We start from the raw sequence: 23,550 nt of genomic DNA, 5'->3' as shown, positions 1-23,550 counted from the left end.
ACTGGATTCTTTCAACCATTTCAAACAGTGAATCATTTTCCCAACTAAAATGTTGTGTTTTGACACTCTGAATTGTTTCGTAACATAACTTTAATTTTCTGTTGCAACAAGTGAATAATTTTCTTTTATGGCGGGATGTTTTTAACGAGATTTTCAAAGGACTGACAATTTCTTGAACAGAGGAATCCACACACTGGCCACTAGATGTCCCCATCCTACTGTTTCAAGCATTTCAAGCAAAACAGTGAATAATCCTTTAAGCAATTGTTTCATTTAGTGTTTCTGAAATATTGCTTGATTTGGTTCAAGGTTTTTAAAAAAGGCCTAATTTCTGCCATCACTATTTCAGCCTTGTCACTATGCCTGTAAGTTAGATAATCAACTTATATTTTCAGGTATACAAAAACAGGAAGTTGATAATTTTCTTGCCAATTTTTTTCCCATGCCATTTTCAGGCTACATTTCCTCTTACTTATTTCATGCTTCATTACTTCTCAGATGGCCACATCGAGAACATAAACCTTGGGGATACCTTTAACTTCTACATGATCCAGGGCCTCTACCCAGGCTCTGAGTACACCGTGACCATCAACCCCATTTTTGTGGACATCGAGGGGCCTGTCACCACAGCCAAAGCAAAGACATGTAAATACAATGCACACAAGGAAACACATCGATCAAATGTACAGATAGGCATGGTGTATTTGTCAGTACTTGGCACAGTTCACCTTAACCGCTAACAAATGTTAGCATATTAGCTAACTCTGAAAACCATTAGTGAACCAGTTAGCTTTCACTAACTTATATTGCCTAACTTTAGGTTTGCTAATGTTTTTTGAAGAATATTTAACGGTTAAAAACATCTGCAACTCTAAAATAATACCCCCACCCCCATCTCTACGCTAATCCAATAAGCGAAACTGGAACATTGCGCAAAGTCAGGCGAGAAGCAGGAGGTCAAACCAAAATAAATGCATTAATTATATTATTTAGATTACTTTCAATGCATATTTTTCTCACTTAATAGTTCGTAATGGTTTCATACATTCTATACGGTGAATAAACTGAATGTTGAATGGGAAATATAGTTTAATTTTATTGGTGTTGATTGTCATCTGATCTTGGCATGCTCAACCTTTTTTGGGAACCTCCCATCTTTTCACTTCTACGTATTAAAATTTCTGCTATTTAGGTCTGTATTTCATGGTTTTAGAACCAAAACACCATGAGAAACTTAGTCATATATCACAAAACGTAGTGGCCAGCTGGAGCTTCAGCTTGGTTTAGTGTTATCGCAGTTATATTGGGTTAGCATATATGGAAGCTAACTTTTATTTACGTATTAAAATTTCAACTATTTAGGTCTGTTTTTCATGGTTTTAGAATGAAAACGCCAAGACAAACTTAAAGTCATATATCACAAAACTTAATGGGTTAGCTGTAGCTTCAGCCTGGTTTAGTGTTTTCGCAGTTACATTTTGAATGAGTGGGTTAGGGGATATGGAAGCTAACTTTTATTTACGTATTAAAATTGCAGTTATGTACGACTGTGTTTCATGGTTTAAAATCAAAACCGCAAGACAAACTTAATGTCATATATCACAGAACTTAGTGGATTAGCTGTAGCTTCAGCTTGGTTTAGCGTTATTGCAATTACATTTTGAATGAGTGGGTTAGCGGCTATGGAAGCTAACTTTTATTTATGTGTTAGCATTTCAGCTCTTTAGGTCTGTTTTTCATGGTTTTAGAATCAAAACTGCAAGACAAAGTCATATGTCACAAAACTTAGTGGGTTAGCTGTAGCTTCAGCTTGGTTTAGTGTTATCGCAATTGCATTTTGAATGAGTGGGTTAGCAGGTATGGAAGCTAACTTTTATTTATGTGTTAAAATTTCAGCTATTTAGGTCTGTTTTTAGTTTTTAAGTTTGTCTTGGAGTTTTAGAACCAAAACTCCAAGACAAACTTAAAGTTATATCACAAAACCTAGTGGGTTAGCTGTAGCTTCAGCTTGGTTTAGTGTTATTGTTTACCTTTTGAATGAGTGGGTTAGCAGATATGGAAGCTAACATTTAGTTTCCCCCTGCCCACAGCTCATAAGTAAGACTGAAGATGCCTCGTGACTTTCTTATTATTATTTTTCTGTCTGTGTCAGTGGAAAGCAGTGCAGTACAGACTCTGAAGGTGACCGCCGTGAGCACCAGTAGCGCTGTGGTTTCGTGGAACAGTGTCCCAGGGGCCACAGGGTACAGGCTGGCGTGGGGCCCCACACCAGGTGATTTTCTCTTGCAGTTCTCCTTCTTTACACATAAACACACACATCTGGTGATAGATTTCATGTCTCTCATGCATGTGTGTACATTTTTATGTATTTTCAAGAAAAATGAGTCAGTTACATGATGGTATTCCCCAGTGATTAGAAGAAAAAGAACATTTGCTTTTATGTCCCAGCCAGCGTGTACATAGGTTGTTGGTTTGATAATGTAATGTCTCTTTTATTCACTCTGGTATGAGCTTTTGACACGCATCTGCTTTTTACGATGGGCACGTCCACACATCTCTCTGACATTGTGCCAGAGGAAGGAGACGTGCCAAAGACACTCCCTTTGAAATGTGATTCTTTTTAAGGAAAAAGAAGAAAAGCAGAGTATTATTTGCAAAGGGGTCTTACCAAACAGTCATATCCAAAGACTTAACAATTACTTAGTTAATGGACATCAATGAAGGTTTTGATCTTGAGCAATATGGTCAGATCCATAAGGACTTAAAAAAATTGACATTTTTGGAATTTTGTCTCTGTCCACCACAACAAGAGCTGAAATAATATAATTAAGTGGTGTAGATTGTTAGCTTTAGTTCAACACAATTCTCACATTAACTATTTACAGTTTATTTTTAATTACAGCCATTTTTACAGTCCTTCAATCAATCAGAGGTGATATTTTTTGGTAATTTTTTTAATTAAAGTCTACACTGCTAGCACATCTCTGTTCTTTCATTTCACTTCCATTACAACACAAATGTATATACCGGTAATCATCATTTTCCAAATAGCTCTAGACCTTACCGTATGGTCTTTGTATTGGTGTTTTTTCCTTGACCTCTGCAAACTGGTTACCTGATATAATTACGATAGTGGTAGTCATGATAATGCTAATATTGGTATCAGGTGAAAAGTTAGTTTAGTTGAGCTGTACGAGATCCTGATTGTCACTCTACTTTTTCCTGTAATGTCCAGAACTGATACAAAAACCCACTATTAATTCAATAACAAAGCAACTGTAATCAACTGATACTGATTATTTGACTATTATTTGATAATACCACACTTTCTTATTTGTAGAATTATGTTACAACATTAAGGGCCCCTTCACACATAGTACGAGTAAGTACAAATCAGGGTGAATCATGGCAAAACAGCTCGTATGAGCGAACCATGAAAAACATCAAGCCAACAGGCAGGCGTGCACGATGGCGCTGCGATGGTTTCGTGCATGCGGGAACACAATGTGAGCTGTGAAAATAAAAAAAAATAAAAAATACATGCCACCGACGAGACTCGAACCTGCACTTTCCAAAAGCTCTGATTACCAGCCAGAAACTTTACCACTGAGCTACCATTGCTGTCCTGTAAAAGGTGCGGGAAAATGCAAGATATCAAGAAGGACATTGATGTATTTCAAAAAAATTAAACCACACACCATATAAAAACACCACATTTTATTGAATTCCTCTCATCAAGCAGGCAATACAAGTATGATCCATCTGTTCCTCTGTGGATGACCCATGGTCACAGACATACAGTCATGAAATGACATGAATGAGAAGCAGGACGCTCTTATCATGTCCACATCTGTTGGTGGCGTGTCCTGCCCGACATGCGTGTGTTGTGGACGGCGTGCCACAGGACAGACGCCGTGTCATGTGGAACAGAGCTCACGTGGGTGACGTGACATTCAGATTGCCCTCTGCGTGTTATGATCTGACAGTCCGGATCACCTGGGGTAACCTGTCAATGTGCGTGCCATGTGCGTGCTTGCTGCAGCCCATTGCAACAGCGATATATGTTATGTATGTCCACGTGAGGACAACGAGCAGACACACGAGCCTCACAGTGGACAGTTGTTAGTTCATGTCCGTCCAAACACACTACGTGTTCTCCAACCGTGACGTCCAGAAGCACAGATCTCCACAGCCACTCCTGTCTGTGGACACACCCTCTGTCAGTTCAGCGCACACACCAACGTGTCACTATGTCTCTTTGCAAAGCCACACTTGAGGGGCACTTAGACACATTTCACATCCAGCTCGACAGTGATCGTCTGCTGACTGTTGTCGTGCTAACAGCATGAATGGCCACACATTTTCTAAGTGCCAAATGAGCAGTGTTAGATGTTTGTGTGTGTCACCTGGAATTTGGCCAACACCTGCCGTGAGAGGGTTTGATGGGCTCTCACAGAGCACACTCTGTCTTTCAGACGCTGGTGTGCGCAAATAGTTGTAGCAACAGGTGTATGAGGCATTGGAGGGAGATACGATTTTACACGTATTGCATACGATTCCTGCTTCATGTGCAATTCGACCATATTCCTACTATGTGTGAAGGGGCCCTAAAACAAGACATGTCCTCTCAGAAACTCAACATTTCACATGAAGGACTGAAAAAACTCATTGTGTTTGATAAGCGGTATGGGGATACACAGTTTGCTACAATGGCTGTCATTGTTTTTTGCATTTTCAGAGTTCGTCGGTCGGGACCGTCCCAGGCAGTTGGCTCTTAATGGCAGCACCACAGAGTACCAGCTGAAGAACGTTGCACATGATACCGAGTATGTCCTGACACTCTACGTGCTGTTTGGGTCCGTGGTGGGGCCCGGTATCACCGCTACATTTAGAACTTGTGAGTACTGTGTATGTCATTCACTCACCAGTAGTGCCACTGAACCCGACAAACTTCAACATTTCATTTATCGCAGATTCATGCAGGAATTTCAACAATAAGCCCAAATTCAATGATAGATTGGTGCATTTCTTGTAAAGGTTTTTGCAATTGGATGGAGACTTCCAAAGGTTTTTTATTATATTTTTTATTTTATTATATCATATCCTGATAGGCAAGAACTGATTCAGTTTTCAAGGTGAAAGGTCAAAGTCAGGAAAAATCTTGGTAAACTGGAAAAATCCTTATCTTGAACATTGAACAAATGGTCAAAATCATAACTCTGTCAAAAATGATCAAATATATTTCATATTTGAGAGCGGTATGTATGATGGTATCCTTTATCCACTGACAAAGTTTGATCTGGCTCTGATCCAGATTTTGTGACCATTTAAATTTAACGTTAAAAATCCCAAATCCCATTTAATGTATATTTTCCAGTATATCTTAATCAAACTTGCCCCAATCACTCTCATATTTGAAAGTGAGGTGCAGACTGGCACTCACTATCGCCTGACAAAGATTGATCCGGTGTCGCAGAAGGAATGGTCCGCCCCTAAAAATCAGTCCGCCTTTTGCATCTGCGCATGTGTCATTTTGGACCACAGCAGCACGTCTGGAACGGAGTCTGTTCACCCAAAGCAATCAAATGGATTAATGGGATTATTAGCCATCAAGTGATCAAGGGTGGATTTTAGGGGGACCGTTCAGTCTGCGACACTGGATCTGATCTGGGTTGTGGATTTTGTGGACATTTGAATTTAATATTGAAAAGCCCATTTGGTGTACATTTTACATTATACCAAAAGTGTCTCAGTCAGTCTCATTTTTCTGTTGTGGATTTACCTACACCACCAAAATTGGATGGAGGTTCCAGTTTTATGCCTGTTGTCTTCCAGTTATCATTCGGAAACCAAGTGCCAAAAGTAATGAGAAATTGTGCATAGCAGAGATAACCAATGCTCTGTGAAAATTATCTGAAAAAGAATTCAGAAACTGAAAAGTTGAAAAAAAAAACACCACAATAACATTTCAATTCAAGTGCATGAAGTAAATACGTACTCCTGACATTTGAGCACATCTAATTTAGCTCAGCTCATGAAAAGCCACTTCTAACAGGACTTTGACCGTGAAAATTTTTTCCAAGGTAAAATTTGTGCAATTGGAACCTAGTGTTGGTGGAGGTTTGTGCTCTACGAGTGCAGTGCTCTAGTTTGCACTGTGCACTGATGGGATTTGCATTCTGATGATATGCCGTTGGAGTTCAGGTAGAGAAAAGATCAACAGCAACAATAACGTAACCTGTCCAGTCGAGTTCCATTCTTTTAGAATCAGAATCGAATTTATTGCCAAGTAAGTTCTTACATACAAGGAATTTGATCTGGTGTCATTGGTGCGTAAACAACAATAAAAGAAATATACCATCAATATTTGTGCTGTATATTATAGACATTCGGAACAGGCTGCTCACGTTCCTTCTCTGTGTTTGGCAGCTCCTCTTGGCTATGTATCCAACTACAAGGTGGCGTCCTACACCAGTTCCTCTATAGATGTGGAGTGGAGTCCTATTGTTGGAGCTACTGAATACAAGCTGTCCTGGAAAACAGGTGCTGTATTGTTTCTACACCAAACCAAACAGTGATTTCTGCCTCTGAGCACAGCCTTAATTTATTGACCCCCTAAAAAATGAAAATATGTAAATTATTGTGCTGGAATGCATTATGGGAGTTCAGGGATTTAAGTGTTGTTATTGTGGTTCATGTTGGTTTAACTGTGTTGTTTTGTTGGGTTTTGTAGTAAAATTAGTTTAGTAGTTTGAGTGTTGTATTATTAATACCATAAGTGTAAAGTGTAGTGTATTTGATGACTTCCCCCATTGTCGCTGTGTTGTGTGTAAAGATAATGGTGCCTCCTTGTGGAAGAGTGCAGAAAAGACAAGAGTGCTAACTTGTTCTTCCATGCAGCTTGGAAGAACAGGGGAGGAGATGGTCTAGTGGTTAAGCATTGGGCTTGAGACCAGAGGATCCTCGGTTCAAATCATGGTGTGAATGGAAAATCACTAAGGGCCCTTGGGCAAGGTCCTTAATCGCCTAGTTGCTCCCGGTGTGTAGTGAGTACCTTGGATGGCAGCACCCTCATATCGGGTTGAATGTAAGGCATTATTGTAAAGCGCTTTGAGCCTCTGATGCAGATGGAAAAGTGCTATATTTGGCTTGCCACACTATTACATCATTATTATTTAATAGGTTTTGCTATATAGTTAAATTAATATGGGCTTATGTTTTATACTAAGAGGGAAATTGTGTTGACTTGTTTTAACCCTCTGAGGTCCGAGGGCATTTTTTGGGCAGTTCACTCTCCTGGCATAAATGTTTTATTATTGCTGTTAACAGCTCTCCCTGCATCCCACAATCAAGTTTTATGTGTCTTTTTTCAGGACAACCTGTGCTTTCAGAATATATATGTTTTTCTTGTGTTTTGTAAGTGTAATAAAGGTTTACAATCAGAAATAAGAAAGGAAAAAATAAAGCGAAAAATAATTTTCCACACACATTTATTCAAAACACACAGCAAACTATAATAAACAACTGTTTTGACACTTTATAAAGGTAATTTGAGGTCTTGTGTGAAAGACTGTACAACAAAAAGGTTCAAACAATAAACACAAATGCACATTTTGAACAATATATACAAAGTGGTCTATGCGGTTTGTTATTTTGATATGGTAAACAGTGCTTTACACCGAGAAAGAAACAGAGTTATCCAGTAACATTCACATGCAAACTACTGGAGCAATCCTGATAGTTACACACTCTTTGTTTGAGCATGTGAGATTGTCATCAGAGGCTCTCCTTCTGCTTTCACTTTCACTGTGCGTAATGGCGCAGGGCGCACTGGAATAGTATGTACTCATTGGAGCACCCAGGGGGCTATTCATAGGCGCCAACTAGTAACATATCACTCCTGAAAATCTTTGGCTTTTCACGTGAGGTAAATCTGCCCTACGATTGGATTTTGGAAAGCCATGTGACGGTGAACCAATTCTGATTGGACACTCACATTGCGCACGTCATCACACAGCTTCTATGAGGAGTACAAAGATGGCCGATGGCTGGCTCGAAAGTCCACGGAGTTAACTTTTCAGCAAAAAAAGTAAGTTTCTGTCTCATTTCATTAAAAAGTTGTTTATAATTTAGCAAAGGCTGGCCTTAGCCGTCGTATACGACGGCGTCGGCCCTTAATATAAGAACAGTGAAAGTTGACTTCATTTTTTTTCCTTACTTGTGGCCCCTTCCTGGATGGATGGTGCCCTTAGCAATTGTCTATACTGCCTATAGGCTGGACCGGCCCTGGGCATTGGGATCTGTAGTGAGAGTCGCAGTTGAGGTGTGTATGATGAGGTGGAGGTATGCTCTGAAGAGAATATGAATGAAAGTCTGAGCAATACAGAGTACGTGTGTGTGTTAATGAGAAGGAGCACGGTGGAATGTTGAGCTTATAAGGAATAGAAATGATGGAGGTCACGCTGTTCAAAGTTATGGAGAATATGGTGGAGAGGTCGAAGAAGTGAGTGAAAGCAGCGTGGAGTGGGTGGAGAAAAGTGACAGTAGACAGCATTAGGAATGAACGTATCACAGCGCACGTAGGTTGGTTTGGAGACGGAGTGAAAAAGGCAAGCTTGAGATGGTTTGGACATGTGCAGAGGAGGGAGCTGGGATATAGATGAAGAATGACGCAGAGGATGGAGCCACCAGGTGGGAGGAGGAGAAGGAGAGGGAGGTCAAAGAGGAGGTTTATGGATGTGGTGAGGGAGGACGTGCAGGTGGTTGGTGTGACAGAGGAAGAACAAAGCTGATAATCTGCTGTGCCGCCCCCTAATGGAAGAACATGTCAGTGTGTAAGTCCAGTTATGTTGAATGCACACTGACAGGTAATGGAAATCGTATTTATAGTGTGTTTGTGTGCACGGGTTTGCATAATTCCAGATGACAGCAGCCCTCAGTCCCAGTATCTGGACCGCAGTGTTCTCTTTTATCACATTGACAACTTGGACCCACAGTCCACCTACACAGTCAGCATCTGTGCCGTGTACGGCAACGCAGAGGGGCCGGAAATCTCCCTGTCCCAGCTCACAGGTACAGAGCAGTGCAAGGTTTTATTTTAAATAGTCATGATTTATCTCTGCGCCCACTGCAGTTATGTAAACGAGTTGTTGTGCATCTTGAAAAATTTTATGTGACTTGATTTGTGCTTCTGTTGAAAGTGATGTTGACACCATCTGATGTATTTCTCAGCGGCTGTGTCAGACTCTGAGCCCATCCAGGCAGTGAAGGAGGTCAAGGTTGTGGACATAGGGGTCGACTTCTTCACTCTGTCCTGGAGGAAGACACCAGGAGCTACTGGGTACAGAATCTCCTGGATCCCATTCCGGGGTAAGGAACGATAGGCTGTGTGCACCCAGTCAACATGCATGTGAGCTCACACTAAAACATGTATTTTGAAACTTAATTCAGGTTCCTGACCATTCCAAAAGCAAAGATGTGTATTTTAAAAAGTATTTCGTATGTATTCCTACACATTGTTCAAGATATATTTTGAAAATTTCAGCTTGTTTTGCAAAATTTCCATTATTTCTCTATTTTGACTTACTGTTCTTGGATTACTGTATTCAGAATGCAGCTGTTCCTAATACATCTTGTGTTTAAAGGTTTGAATATTAGATTAGATTAGATAGAACTTCATTCATCCCTTGGGAAGACACAGCATTGGATAGCAGCACACAGGGTAAGAAGCACACAGAGTACCCAAAGTAAAGTAAGCAACAATTTACAAAATGTAAATATAAATACCAGAAATACTGCTCGCTACTGTTTTGTGGCAACTACTGCTCCTCTCCTTCCCGTCCTCTGTCTTCCTGTTACTCCTCCTCCCACTGAGGGGTGGAGTTCAGGTGAAAGAAGGATTGTGGCAGACAGATGGATTGCATAATGGTCAAAGTGCTTTACAATGATGCATCACAACCCTGCATTCATACACCTACATATGTCATTGAGCTGCCAGGCAAGTTGCTCAACTTTTAGAATTAAGAAGTTTGTGTTCCACTTGCACAGGATTTGTACCACGTATCCTCTGGTCACAACACTGCTTTAATCTAGACCAGTGATGCCCAAATAGTGTCCCATGAAGGAGCAAAAATGAATTTGAGTAGAGAGCCAAGGGACAAAAATCTATTTTAATGTTACATCAAAGTGCATTATATTTTGTACAAAATTAACATTTGAAATCTAAAACTAATTTCCAGTGTAATAAGAAGACATCTCTGTAATTTCCTTGCAATATTTTATTAACACGCAGACTGCAGAGATAATTAAACATCCATGTTTCTTTTGGCATATTTCAAAGGAAAGACACCTTCTTTACATGCAAGGTGTGTTAGAAAAAACAGCTTTGTAATGAAAACTGAAAATTTCACTTAATCTTGAAAAAAATGTATGAAAATGGCAATACACAGAAACAAATCAGTACATTTAAGTTATACATCACAAAATGCCCCCTGGTAGGTCTTGCATAAGCTTCTTCAGTGTTGGAGTGATGGCAAAGCAGGCCTCATGAAAAATCTGTTATTTTTTTGAGCCCACAAGATGGCAGTGTTCACTCAAAAAAAAAAAAAACCACAAAAAAATACCCAAAAGGGACTGCCGATCACAATGACTCCACATTTCTATTAATCCTTATTAGCTGTCATAAAATTAGCATTTTGACTGTTGTGACACACGTTTTAACGTTTGGGACATAATATTGTTCCTCTCATTTCATCTCCACATGCTGCACTTTGTTGTTTCCTCCTCTAGGAGGCGATGAGAAGTCCCAGGTCGTGTCTGTCACCTCCACTACCTTCACTATCAAGAATCTGCAGGAAAGTTCAGCTTATAAGATCCAGGTGTCCTCGATGTTGGGCAGGAGGGAGGGGAGTCCAGTCCTGCTGACCGCACGCACCTGTGAGTCCCGTCTGCACCAAACAGTGAGGAACAGCATGTGAAGGGAAACATGCAGGAATTACACATAATACCAATGCTGAATATTTGTAATGTTTTTCATTTTGGTGGAGTCACAGTATGCCATTTGTGCCTGCACATGCAATAAGCATAGGTGTTAAAATAGCAGGTTGATTTAAAGGGGCCATATTGTCAAAACAAATTTAAACTTTGTTCAGTTAAATATGGTTGGAATTTCATATTAAACACCCCAAAGTCCCACACAGTAATTCTCTGTTTGTTTTTGCAAAATCCTCACACCATAAGTGAAATTTAGGCCTGAAATAGCTTGTATTAAACTTCCGTGACATACGTTACACAATGCCCTATCTGAACTCATGCATGCTCGATGAGTCTCACGGACACTCCCGTATGGTCTGTGGGAAAGACGCAAAGACATATGGAGAGGGGACCTGGCTTGTAGCAGAGATGGATGTTTTCCAGGAAGACGACCAAACTTCCAGATGTGGAGTATACAATTCATGCCAGAAATTGTGACAGTGACATGGAGTAATTGACTGTTGATGGACCCGCATTACCGAAAACACAAACCATGTTTATAGTGGTTCGCGTTTCCAAAATGTGGTTAATGCCAATGGTTAGTGCTTGATGCTAACCACCGGTATTGCTAATGGTTGCTGGTTTGTACCACAGAGATGAAAAATTCTTGAGTGGACACTGAGGTCTTTTCCACAGTATTTTCATCTGCCATCTTGGGAGAGGGGTTGTTGTGTGTGTGTGTGTGTGTGTGTGTGTGTGTGTGTGTGTGTGTGTGTGTGTGTGTGTGTGTGTGTGTGTGTGTGTGTGTGGTGGCTGTGGCAATTACAACAGTCCAGACCACAGTGTCTGTAAAGTTTCATAGATACTATGACAACTCAAAGATCTTTTCTCCTCAAATGGATCCAAGAACAATAGCAACACTCCAACTTACCCCATACTCTTGAACAAGACCCTGAGATACTTAAACTCCTTCACTAGGGGCAGGAGCGCTCTCCTGATGTTTCATTGATTTCTGACAGAGGACCATGGTCTCAGATTTGGAGGTGCTGATTCTCATCCTAGTCGCTTCACACTCAAACCTGCTCAGTGCGCATTAGAAGTCACTGCCTGAAGTCAACAGAACCACATCATCTGCAAAAAGCAGAGATGCAACTCTTAGGTCAACAAACTGGACACCCTTCAGTCCTTGACTGCTCCTTGAAATCCCGTCCATGAATACCACGAACAGGACTGGTGACAAGGGGCAGCCCTGGCGGAGTCCAACACCCACCGGAAACAGGTCTGATGTAATGCAGAGAATGCAGATAGAGCTCCTACTTTAGCCATATAGAAACTGGGTCACACGTTGTAGCGAATCCGGTACTCCATATTCACGTAGCACTCTCCACAGGATTCCCTGAGGAACCCGGTCATATGCCTTTTCCAAGTCCACAAAACACATATGGACTGGTTGGTCATACTCACAAGACTCTTCTAATATCCTTGCAAAGGTAAAGAGCTGGTCCATTGCTCCACTACCAGGACGGAACCCACTTTGCCCCTCCTGAATCTGAGGTTCCACTAACGGTCTCTAGTACCCTGGCATGGACTTTCCCTGTAGAGGCTGAGAAGTGTGATTCCTCTATAATTGGAACTGCTTCCATGTCCCTCGGATCTTCCCTTGGAGGTGCGAGTTGAAGGCGGTTCGGACAGGCTCTTACACCAGACGTTCCCAGTAAACGCTCACCACATGTTTAGGTCTTCCAGGCCGGCTTGGAGGCTTACCCCCACCATCTGAGCCGACTCATCACCAGATGAGGGTGCTCTTTTGACAGTGGACAGGGAGACAGATGCCCAAATGGACTGACAGTCATTCATGAAGTCATTTTGGTTTGATTTATTTGATTTATTTATTTGTCATTCAAGACATAAACAGGTCAGTATCATTAAATTACCCTCGGAGACACTTCGTGATGGATCATCACTTTCTCTGATATTCTTTGAACAAATCAAACTTACTGATGATGTTTCCTTCTTCAAACCCTGTTTATATGTTATTCTGATCTGATTCATTTCTTTTGTCGTCGACTTTGAGCTCAGAACCATCTGAACTTCAGGGGACATGACGTTTAGCATTCACCCTGTCTGTTCAAGCCCATGACACACCTATCGATGTCCTTGTATAGAGAAATAGAGGCGTGGCAGTGTGCAGATTGCTGCTAGCAGATTCTGATGCACAAACATATGCACAATGGTGATATGAAAGTTGGCTGGTGTGCACGTGTTGTTAATCCGGCGGTGACTTTACGCGTGCACTTATTTTGCAGGGAGTAACATTTCTGCACACATATTAATGAATGATGGACTCTGTAGAGAGTTTAAAGTCTAGATTGAAGACCCACCTTTTTTCCGTTTTTTTTGGTAATATTATATGTTATTGTATGTTTTTTGTAATTCTTTTTACCTTTTTATGTGCCTTTTAATCTTTTAATTCATTTTGTTGATTTTTTTGAGTTGTGTAGTGTGAAGCACCTTGAGGCGACTCCATTGTGAATAGGCGCTAAATAAATAAATAAATTTGAATTTAAATTTGAATGATGTCAACTTTCAGGTTAAATTACTGGAAATCCAGTAATATCTGGTGTCGTCTCTGAGGAACAGAAATTATTGAGGTCAATTTTTGGCTGTATCTATGGGGTATTTTTGGCTTCACACTGAACCGTCAGTCTTGACCTCTTTATGCCTCTGCTGGAAGAAAATTGTATTATGTTTGGCTTCATAAATGTTCGATATAAATTATTTACACTCATGAATTATCTGCATGTATTGTAAGTTTTGTTTTTACTTGCTCAATCATTTAATTTTTCCTGGGTTTGTTGTGTTTTTTTTGTTTGTTTGTTTGTTTGTCTGTTTGTTTGTTTTTCTGTTTTCAGTGGATCTTCCCAAAGTGAACGGTTTTGTTGCTCTGAAGACAACAAACAACAGCACTATTCTGAGCTGGACGAGTGTTGCGGATGTGTCTGGATATCTCCTTTCATGGAGACACATCTCGGGTCAGTATTCAACCACTGCAAGGTTTCACACTTAATTAAACATGATGTGAAATATTTAATCTAACCAAAAAACTGTGCATATATATTTTAGCTGTTATATAGAACAAATAATGAATGTTTATGAGTTCAATGGAACTGGAATAGTGGGAAAGTTCCATTCAATGAGGCGGCCTTGTTGAATGGAACTTTCCATCTTTCACCTCATGAAATATCCGTTCCATTGAAAGAATATAAAAACATTCATTATTTGTTTTATATAACGACTAAAATAGATCCTTGCCATTTGATATTTTATTAATTTAAAAACAACAGAACTTTAAATTGGATTTCAAAATTGTTCTCAGTCAACTTGCAAAAACAGTTAGTTCAAAAATAATTCTGACGATGTAGTCCGTGATACCGTGAGCTCATTTCGTGTACTTCCCCACCAAAAAAGACTGTGTATTTCCTCAGTCCAGCGAAAAATTGTGTCAGAAATTTGTCCAGGTTTTCATCCTAACAGCTCTTCATACCTCCAGGCAGCCTACAGTGAAGTGTTTTTTTTTTTTTGTATTAGAAGAATTAGCACCGTCCGTTAGCTCCTTAAAATTGTCGTCCGTCAGCAAAACAAACTCCGCCATGTTTAGCTAAATGCCGCCACCACTAGTGGGTGGGGTTCGCAGCGTGCAATGGTACAAAACGTATGGAACCAAATTTGCACGCTCAATGCAATGCAACACAAATGGGACAAATAATCCATGTCACGTGACGTACAAAGCACCAATCAAATGACAAGGATCCACTCTGCCATTTTATATATATATATATATATCCCTCTGAAAAGGGAAAGATTTGGTACAATCTGACAATACAACATTTAGGGTTTGTATACAGATTTATAACTTGTCTTTTCTTCAGCAGGAAACAACTGTAATTTTACCACGAATCTAACATCACTGCCATAATGTGCTGCATGTTGGATAGACATAATAACTGTTGGCTTTTTCTCTAATTGAATGAGACATAAAACCACAACGTAGGCATTTATTGGTTTTGATTTGCGTTTCAATAGATTTTCAGGCATGCATAATTATTGACAGATCTTAGCTCAGTGAGCCATATCTCGACGTCGTTGGGTCTTTTATTTGATCCTTTTGTTAGGCGCAGTTCATTTCATTTGAGCTCATTTCAATAACAATGTTTCTATTCTTTCCAGTAAAATATATTTTATTCAGTAGATGTGTTTCCCTGTTTATTAATCTTGGAGAATAACTCAATATATATTATTGTTCTGCAAACATAACTTGTGTTTGTGTGTGCCTTTTCAGTGCTGGACACTAAAACTGAAGTCCTTGGTCCTGGTTTTACCTCCTACAAGATCGGTGATCTGCTGTATGGCAGAACCTATATTTTCACCATCAGGCCTTTGTACGGAGAAGTGGAGGGGCCCATTAGCACCGTGTATCAGAGAATACGTAAGACTCACTCTGCAAGTCTTCTTTTCAACCCTACAGGATATCCTGTAAATATGGTGGATGCTTATTTGTCCATGCTGCTTATTTTTGGAATTTAAAGGTCCTTATGTTAAGTAACAGCACATGCTGTGGTGTGCACATGTGCTACACTGAGTTGCTGTTGTTAAACTCACCCCCATGGAATTCTGTGGTTAAATAGTAGGTTCCACATATAAAGAAAAGCTGTGACAATACTCACATGTGATTTTGACGCCAGAAAATAATGCATGCCAGTACATTTATACAGCACCGGGCAAAATCACACTAATGTTTCTCTATAAATCTTTTTGATGGTGTTTTTCTACATTAATATACCACCAAAAGATCAAATTAGTAATTTCTTAATATTAAAAAAAAACATGTATGTGTATATTGTTAAAGCCAGTTTTATCATTGAAATGAAAACGTCCCAGTTCTTGCATGTCACCCATTGGGCATGTTTGGAATGCTCTGGATCGGCGTATATGACAGCGTGTTCCAGTTCCTGCCAATATCCAGCAACTTTGCACAGCCATCAAAGAGGAGTGGACCAACATTCCACAGGCCAATCAGCAATCTGATCAACTCTATGCAAAGATGTGTTGCATTGCGTGATGCAAAGTCACACCAGAGAGTAAGTTGTTTTTCTGACCCCCCCCCCAGACCGCGCCAGCCTAAGGCACACCTGTGCAGTAATCATGCTGTCTAATCAGCATCTTGATATGCCACACCTGTGAGGTGGGAAAGGAGAAGTGATCACTAACACAGATTTGTGAACAATATTTGAGAGAAATAGGTCTTTTTTGTGTATATAGAAAATGTTTTAGATCTTTGAGTTCAGCTCCTGAGAAATGGGAGCACAAAACAAAAGTGTTGCATTTATATTTTGTTGAGGGTAGATAAAGAACGCACGGGTTGCACTGGAGTATAAGTCACAGGACCTCCCAGACTAGTTACAAAAGTGACTTATACTCCAGAAACGACACTATGTAGAATTATTCTTGTGTAATTCCCTCTAATTTTACTCATTAGTATCATATTTTCATGTATTCCATTTGTTGCCAAAGCAACCTTCCACCTCCCCTACAGAGTTGCAGATTAATCCAATTTGTGCTGCTTCTTCTTCTTCTTTTTTTTTTTAATTAGCCGTGTGTGGTTTTTGTTTTTGTCAGTGGGACCAGATCCTCCAGTGGTGCCAGTCAGCTCAGCCACTGCGGCTCCTCCTTCCTTTCGTATCACTACCGGCTCACAGTCAGCCACCAGGAGCACCCGCACCCCCGTCAGCAGCCCCCCAATAATAACCTTCACCACTAAGAAGCCCACAGGCCATCCAGATGACAAACCAGCAGCCGTCACCGCCTCACAATTAACCACAATCACCTCAAAGACGACAGCTCTGCCGAGGCCAGGTATTTTTGGAAGGAGCCCCTCTGCTTTATGTCTAAGGAGCTTTTGGGATCTGCACAGCCTAACGTTTGCACAATCATGTGGCGAACACGTTTTTATTTGTGTTTTGTCAGCGTGTGGCAAGGCCAAAGCCGACATTGTGTTCTTAGTGGATGAATCCTCGAGCATCGGCGTTAATAACTTCATGAAGATTAAAGACTTCATGTTCCGGGTGGCTACTTACTTCCCTGTGATTGGTTCTCAGGGCACACAGGTTAGTGTCGCATAATAAGATTTCATTTTCTTCTTTTTTTTTTATCTTTTAAGCAGCTGGATGTCCTGATAATGACATGTCTTGAGGTGGACAAGTTTTTTTTTTTCCTTTTGCTTCACTCTGCGTTGCCAGATAATTTCCATATTAGAATGGAAAACAGTCATTTTAAATGAGAATAGCTGCCTGCAGGGTAGAGATTTCTTGCATAACTGTCTTGCGCAGCCCAATATATTAACTGGAACGTTATTTTGCCTAATTCTTTCACTCCGAGCTTGGCACAGCATCACATGGCATGTAGTGTGGCTCAGTGAGGAAGCAGCTGTCCAGAAATGTCAAATTTCATTAAACAATTAAACAATGTGTAATTGTCATTCAAGTTTTTCATCAAATTCAGTTTCAGTCCATCTGAATCGAAAGGACGATGATGTGCATTTGTCTCCGTCAATCTCTCAGATCGCAGTGGTTCATTACAGTGATGAGCCTCGAATTGAATTCCGCCTGAGTGACTACAAAGACAGAAGTGCAGTGCTCAGGGCGCTCAGAGGGCTACCGTACCGAGGGGGCAACACCAAGACTGGTGAGTGATGGCCACTTACGTGCATCTGGAACCAGATTGCAAAAAGCATTCACAGATACAGATTCTTTATTGTCATTGTAGCAAGTACAGCGAAAGGTAAGGTGCAAGACTTTCAGTGCAAATATAAACCTGAGTAAACCACGCGCAGATTTGAAATGTCTGGGGACAAAAAGAAAATAAACAAAATTAATTTAACAGAATGAAAAAGGTATGTCCATAGTGCAAATTGAAAATAAAAAGAAAAAACTGAGTGCGTAGTAGCAAAAAAGTATGTACAAAACTGTGGGTATTTCAGTGGCAGTGGATATTGCACATAAACAAATATTGCACTCATTTCAAGTGTGGCATGTGACCTGACTATTTGGTTTCAGTGGCATTCATAGCTCTAACAGCAGTTGGGTGCAAACTGTTTTCAATCTATTTGTACTTGCTTTACTGTTTTACATTGTAAAAGGAAAATAAAGTGTGGTTGCCAGAAATTCTGTAACAAGTGTCTGTGCTTGTTCTGTTAGACCTCAGTGCTGCTTTTGATACTGTTGACCATAAAATTTTATTACAGAGATTAGAGCATGCCATAGGTATTAAAGGCACTGCGCTGCGGTGGTTTGAATCATATTTGTCTAATAGATTACAATTTGTTCATGTAAATGGGGAATCTTCTTCACAGACTAAAGTTAATTATGGAGTTCCACAAGGTTCTGTGCTAGGACCAATTTTATTCACTTTATATATGCTTCCCTTAGGCAGTATTATTAGACGGTATTGCTTAAATTTTCATTGTTACGCAGATGATACCCAGCTTTATCTATCCATGAAGCCAGAGGACACACACCAATTAGCTAAACTGCAGGATTGTCTTACAGACATAAAGACATGGATGACCTCTAATTTCCTGCTTTTAAACTCAGATAAAACTGAAGTTATTGTTCTTGGCCCCACAAATCTTAGAAACATGGTGTCTAACCAGATCCTTACTCTGGATGGCATTACCCTGACCTCTAGTAATACTGTGAGAAATCTTGGAGTCATTTTTGATCAGGATATGTCATTCAAAGCGCATATTAAACAAATATGTAGGACTGCTTTTTTGCATTTACGCAATATCTCTAAAATCAGAAAGGTCTTGTCTCAGAGTGATGCTGAAAAACTAATTCATGCATTTATTTCCTCTAGGCTGGACTATTGTAATTCATTATTATCAGGTTGTCCTAAAAGTTCCCTAAAAAGCCTTCAGTTAATTCAAAATGCTGCAGCTAGAGTGCTGACGGGGACTAGAAGGAGAGAGCATATCTCACCCATATTGGCCTCTCTTCATTGGCTTCCTGTTAATTCTAGAATAGAATTTAAAATTCTTCTTCTTACTTATAAGGTTTTGAATAATCAGGTCCCATCTTATCTTAGGGACCTCATAGTACCATATCACCCCAATAGAGCGCTTCGCTCTCAGACTGCAGGCTTACTTGTAGTTCCTAGGGTTTGTAAGAGTAGAATGGGAGGCAGAGCCTTCAGCTTTCAGGCTCCTCTCCTGTGGAACCAGCTCCCAATTCAGATCAGGGAGACAGACACCCTCTCTACTTTTAAGATTAGGCTTAAAACTTTCCTTTTTGCTAAAGCTTATAGTTAGGGCTGGATCAGGTGACCCTGAACCATCCCTTAGTTATGCTGCTATAGACGTAGACTGCTGGGGGGTTCCCATGATGCACTGTTTCTTTCTCTTTTTGCTCTGTATGCACCACTCTGCATTTAATCATTAGTGATCGATCTCTGCTCCCCTCCACAGCATGTCTTTTTCCTGGTTCTCTCCCTCAGCCCCAACCAGTCCCAGCAGAAGACTGCCCCTCCCTGAGCCTGGTTCTGCTGGAGGTTTCTTCCTGTTAAAAGGGAGTTTTTCCTTCCCACTGTAGCCAAGTGCTTGCTCACAGGGGGTCGTTTTGACCGTTGGGGTTTTACATCATTATTGTATGGCCTTGCCTTACAATATAAAGCGCCTTGGGGCAACTGTTTGTTGTGATTTGGCGCTATATAAAAAAAAAATTGATTGATTGATTGAAGTACACTAAAAATACTTAAATACCTTTACAGATAAACCTATAAATTTTACAGTGTAATGTTGTTGTAATTTACAATAATAATAAGAACTAGGACTGCAAGTAATCATATACGGGCCCCCGTGCCGCGTGACCACCTACCCAGGTCAACGCGTCCCCTTGTGACTGGATGTGGGCAGGTGCATACAGGGGCTGACCCTTATTACACAGTTCAAGTTTCAAGCAAATCACACAATGCATGAAGGAGTTATGAGAAGATGATTGTTCATCCACTAGGGGGGCACTCAGTGCACAAACAGAGGGGCCAGGTGTGTTAAGGGGCTGACCCTCATTACACATGTGAAGTTTCAAGTCAATCAGTTAATGCGTGAAGGAGTTATCATGACTTGATGTTCCATGGCGAAGATTCAAAATGGTGGCACCATAGCGGCCACACCCTTCGACATATAGAAAAGCTTTCGATAACTTTTGATCAGTATTGTCTCTGGATGATCTGAAAGAAATTAGAAGTGCATTGGACAAAATCCCTAGGTTCAAATACAACGTGTGGAAATCACGCCAAAAAGACAAGAAAATTCAAAATGGCTGACTTCCTGTTTGGAGTAGACCAATGGTGCAAGAGACTTTTTTGTACGTCTATGCAAGTCACACATGTGTACCAATCACTGTGAAGTTACGAGTAACTTCACGGTGATCATTGCCTACGTTCACCAACTTGTTCTGCATGTTTTAGAAATGGAATGAAGTTGATTGGGTAAACTATGTGACATTAGGACCTGTTAAAGTAAAAATAGGACCTTTCCTGTTACCACCGGGGGCGCTATGGCAGAGGTGGGAAGTTAATATTTGCAGACGTTCAGGACGGAGCCCTCATCATGTCCAGGAAGTTTGAAGGATCTACAATGAAGTATGTGGGTGTGACAGCCGTTCGAAGTGAAACAGCGTGCTCCGAAAAGTTCGCCAAAGTTTGACGAACCCTAGCAGCCACTCCTTTTGACCTACAGAAATTCTTTTGATAACTTTTCATCACCATGGGGTCATGGTGATGTTGACCAAATTTTAAGACAATTGGATGAAATTCCTAGGATGAGTTTGTTCAAATGTAAGTAGTGGAAATGGTCAAAAATGGCAAAAATTACCTCAAAATTGAAACTTGAAGTCAAAATGGCCGACTTCCTGTCAACATTTCACCATGACGTTAAGAGACTTTTTTGTGCGTACTAGCATGATAAATATGTGTACCAAATTTCGTGAGGCTACGATTAAAAAAAACACAATGCGGAGGGTTTTTTGAAAATTTGTAGGGGCCGCTATTTTGCCATTTCACTGCGACCATGTGCGAGACCCCCAAAATATCGAATTTCGGATCGGCCGGATAACTTTGCAAAGTTTGGTGAGTTTTTGAGCATGAGAAAAGGCTGAAATTTGGATTTCAAAAGTGAGAATAATAATAATAGTAATAATAATAATAATAAACAGCGCAGTTACAATAGGGTCCTTGTAGGACTTTTCCCTACTCGGGCCCTAATAAAAGAATTACATTTTAAACCTAAAAGGTTTTTTTTGTTTGTTTGTTTGTTTGCTAAATTAAAATTGTCCAGCTGTTTTTAAACTAATTATTTTCCCATTCAAATAGATTTTATTATCAATCAATCAATCAATCAATTTTTTTATATAGCGCCAAATCACAACAAACAGTTGCCCCAAGGCGCTTTATATTGTAAGGCAAGGCCATACAATAATTATGTAAAACCCCAACGGTCAAAACGACCCCCTGTGAGCAAGCACTTGGCTACAGTGGGAAGGAAAAACTCCCTTTTAACAGGAAGAAACCTCCAGCAGAACCAGGCTCAGGGAGGGGCAGTCTTCTGCTGGGACTGGTTGGGGCTGAGGGAGAGAACCAGGAAAAAGACATGCTGTGGAGGGGAGCAGAGATCGATCACTAATGATTAAATGCAGAGTGGTGCATACAGAGCAAAAAGAGAAAGAAACAGTGCATCATGGGAACCCCCCAGCAGTCTACGTCTATAGCAGCATAACTAAGGGATGGTTCAGGGTCACCTGATCCAGCCCTAACTATAAGCTTTAGCAAAAAGGAAAGTTTTAAGCCTAATCTTAAAAGTAGAGAGGGTGTCTGTCTCCCTGATCTGAATTGGGAGCTGGTTCCACAGGAGAGGAGCCTGAAAGCTGAAGGCTCTGCCTCCCATTCTACTCTTACAAACCCTAGGAACTACAAGTAAGCCTGCAGTCTGAGAGCGAAGCGCTCTATTGGGGTGATATGGTACTACGAGGTCCCTAAGATAAGATGGGACCTGATTATTCAAAACCTTATAAGTAAGAAGAAGAATTTTAAATTCTATTCTAGAATTAACAGGAAGCCAATGAAGAGAGGCCAATATGGGTGAGATATGCTCTCTCCTTCTAGTCCCCGTCAGTACTCTAGCTGCAGCATTTTGAATTAACTGAAGGCTTTTTAGGGAACTTTTAGGACAACCTGATAATAATGAATTACAATAGTCCAGCCTAGAGGAAATAAATGCATGAATTAGTTTTTCAGCATCACTCTGAGACAAGACCTTTCTGATTTTAGAGATATTGCGTAAATGCAAAAAAGCAGTCCTACATATTTGTTTAATATGCGCTTTGAATGACATATCCTGATCAAAAATGACTCCAAGATTTCTCACAGTATTACTAGAGGTCAGGGTAATGCCATCCAGAGTAAGGATCTGGTTAGACACCATGTTTCTAAGATTTGTGGGGCCAAGTACAATAACTTCAGTTTTATCTGAGTTTAAAAGCAGGAAATTAGAGGTCATCCATGTCTTTATGTCTGTAAGACAATCCTGCAGTTTAGCTAATTGGTGTGTGTCCTCTGGCTTCATGGATAGATAAAGCTGGGTATCATCTGCGTAACAATGAAAATTTAAGCGATACCGTCTAATAATACTGCCTAAGGGAAGCATGTATAAAGTGAATAAAATTGGTCCTAGCACAGAACCTTGTGGAACTCCATAATTAACTTTAGTCTGTGAAGAAGATTCCCCATTTACATGAACAAATTGTAATCTATTAGACAAATATGATTCAAACCACCGCAGCGCAGTGCCTTTAATACCTATGGCATGCTCTAATCTCTGTAATAAAATTTTATGGTCAACAGTATCAAAAGCAGCACTGAGGTCTAACAGAACAAGCACAGAGATGAGTCCACTGTCCGAGGCCATAAGAAGATCATTTGTAACCTTCACTAATGCTGTTTCTGTACTATGATGAATTCTAAAACCTGACTGAAACTCTTCAAATAGACCATTCCTCTGCAGATGATCAGTTAGCTGTTTTACAACTACCCTTTCAAGAATTTTTGAGAGAAAAGGAAGGTTGGAGATTGGCCTATAATTAGCTAAGATAGCTGGGTCAAGTGATGGCTTTTTAAGTAATGGTTTAATTACTGCCACCTTAAAAGCCTGTGGTACATAGCCAACTAACAAGATAGATTGATCATATTTAAGATCGAAGCATTAAATAATGGTAGGGCTTCCTTGAGCAGCCTGGTAGGAATGGGGTCTAATAAACATGTTGATGGTTTGGATGAAGTAACTAATGAAATAACTCAGACAGAACAATCGGAGAGAAAGAGTCTAACCAAATACCGGCATCACTGAAAGCAGCCAAAGATAACGATACGTCTTTGGGATGGTTATGAGTAATTTTTTCTCTAATAGTTAAAATTTTGTTAGCAAAGAAAGTCATGAAGTCATTACTAGTTAAAGTTAATGGAATACTCAGC

The 23,550-nt window shown here is 40.3% G+C and overlaps 1 protein-coding gene across 1 annotated transcript in view; it reads left to right on the top strand.

Moving 5' to 3' along the window:
* Nucleotides 1–23,550, top strand: part of col7a1l (collagen type VII alpha 1-like) — a 98,425-nt gene that overhangs the window by 36,711 nt on the left and 38,164 nt on the right. Inside the window, exons 11-22 of the mRNA XM_034163955.1 lie at nt 499–645; nt 2,153–2,272; nt 4,739–4,897; nt 6,430–6,543; nt 8,923–9,072; nt 9,232–9,369; nt 10,789–10,935; nt 13,884–14,003; nt 15,311–15,457; nt 16,648–16,884; nt 16,996–17,135; nt 17,589–17,712. Coding sequence (XP_034019846.1) covers nt 499–645; nt 2,153–2,272; nt 4,739–4,897; nt 6,430–6,543; nt 8,923–9,072; nt 9,232–9,369; nt 10,789–10,935; nt 13,884–14,003; nt 15,311–15,457; nt 16,648–16,884; nt 16,996–17,135; nt 17,589–17,712 — 1,743 coding nt within the window. The remainder of the gene's footprint in view (nt 1–498; nt 646–2,152; nt 2,273–4,738; nt 4,898–6,429; nt 6,544–8,922; nt 9,073–9,231; nt 9,370–10,788; nt 10,936–13,883; nt 14,004–15,310; nt 15,458–16,647; nt 16,885–16,995; nt 17,136–17,588; nt 17,713–23,550) is intronic.

The sequence above is a fragment of the Thalassophryne amazonica genome, chromosome 22 (assembly GCF_902500255.1).
Source record: "Thalassophryne amazonica chromosome 22, fThaAma1.1, whole genome shotgun sequence".
Taxonomy (NCBI): domain Eukaryota; kingdom Metazoa; phylum Chordata; class Actinopteri; order Batrachoidiformes; family Batrachoididae; genus Thalassophryne; species Thalassophryne amazonica.
The sequence above is the reverse complement of the archived record's forward strand: the minus strand, read 5'-3'. Positions and strand labels throughout refer to the sequence as shown.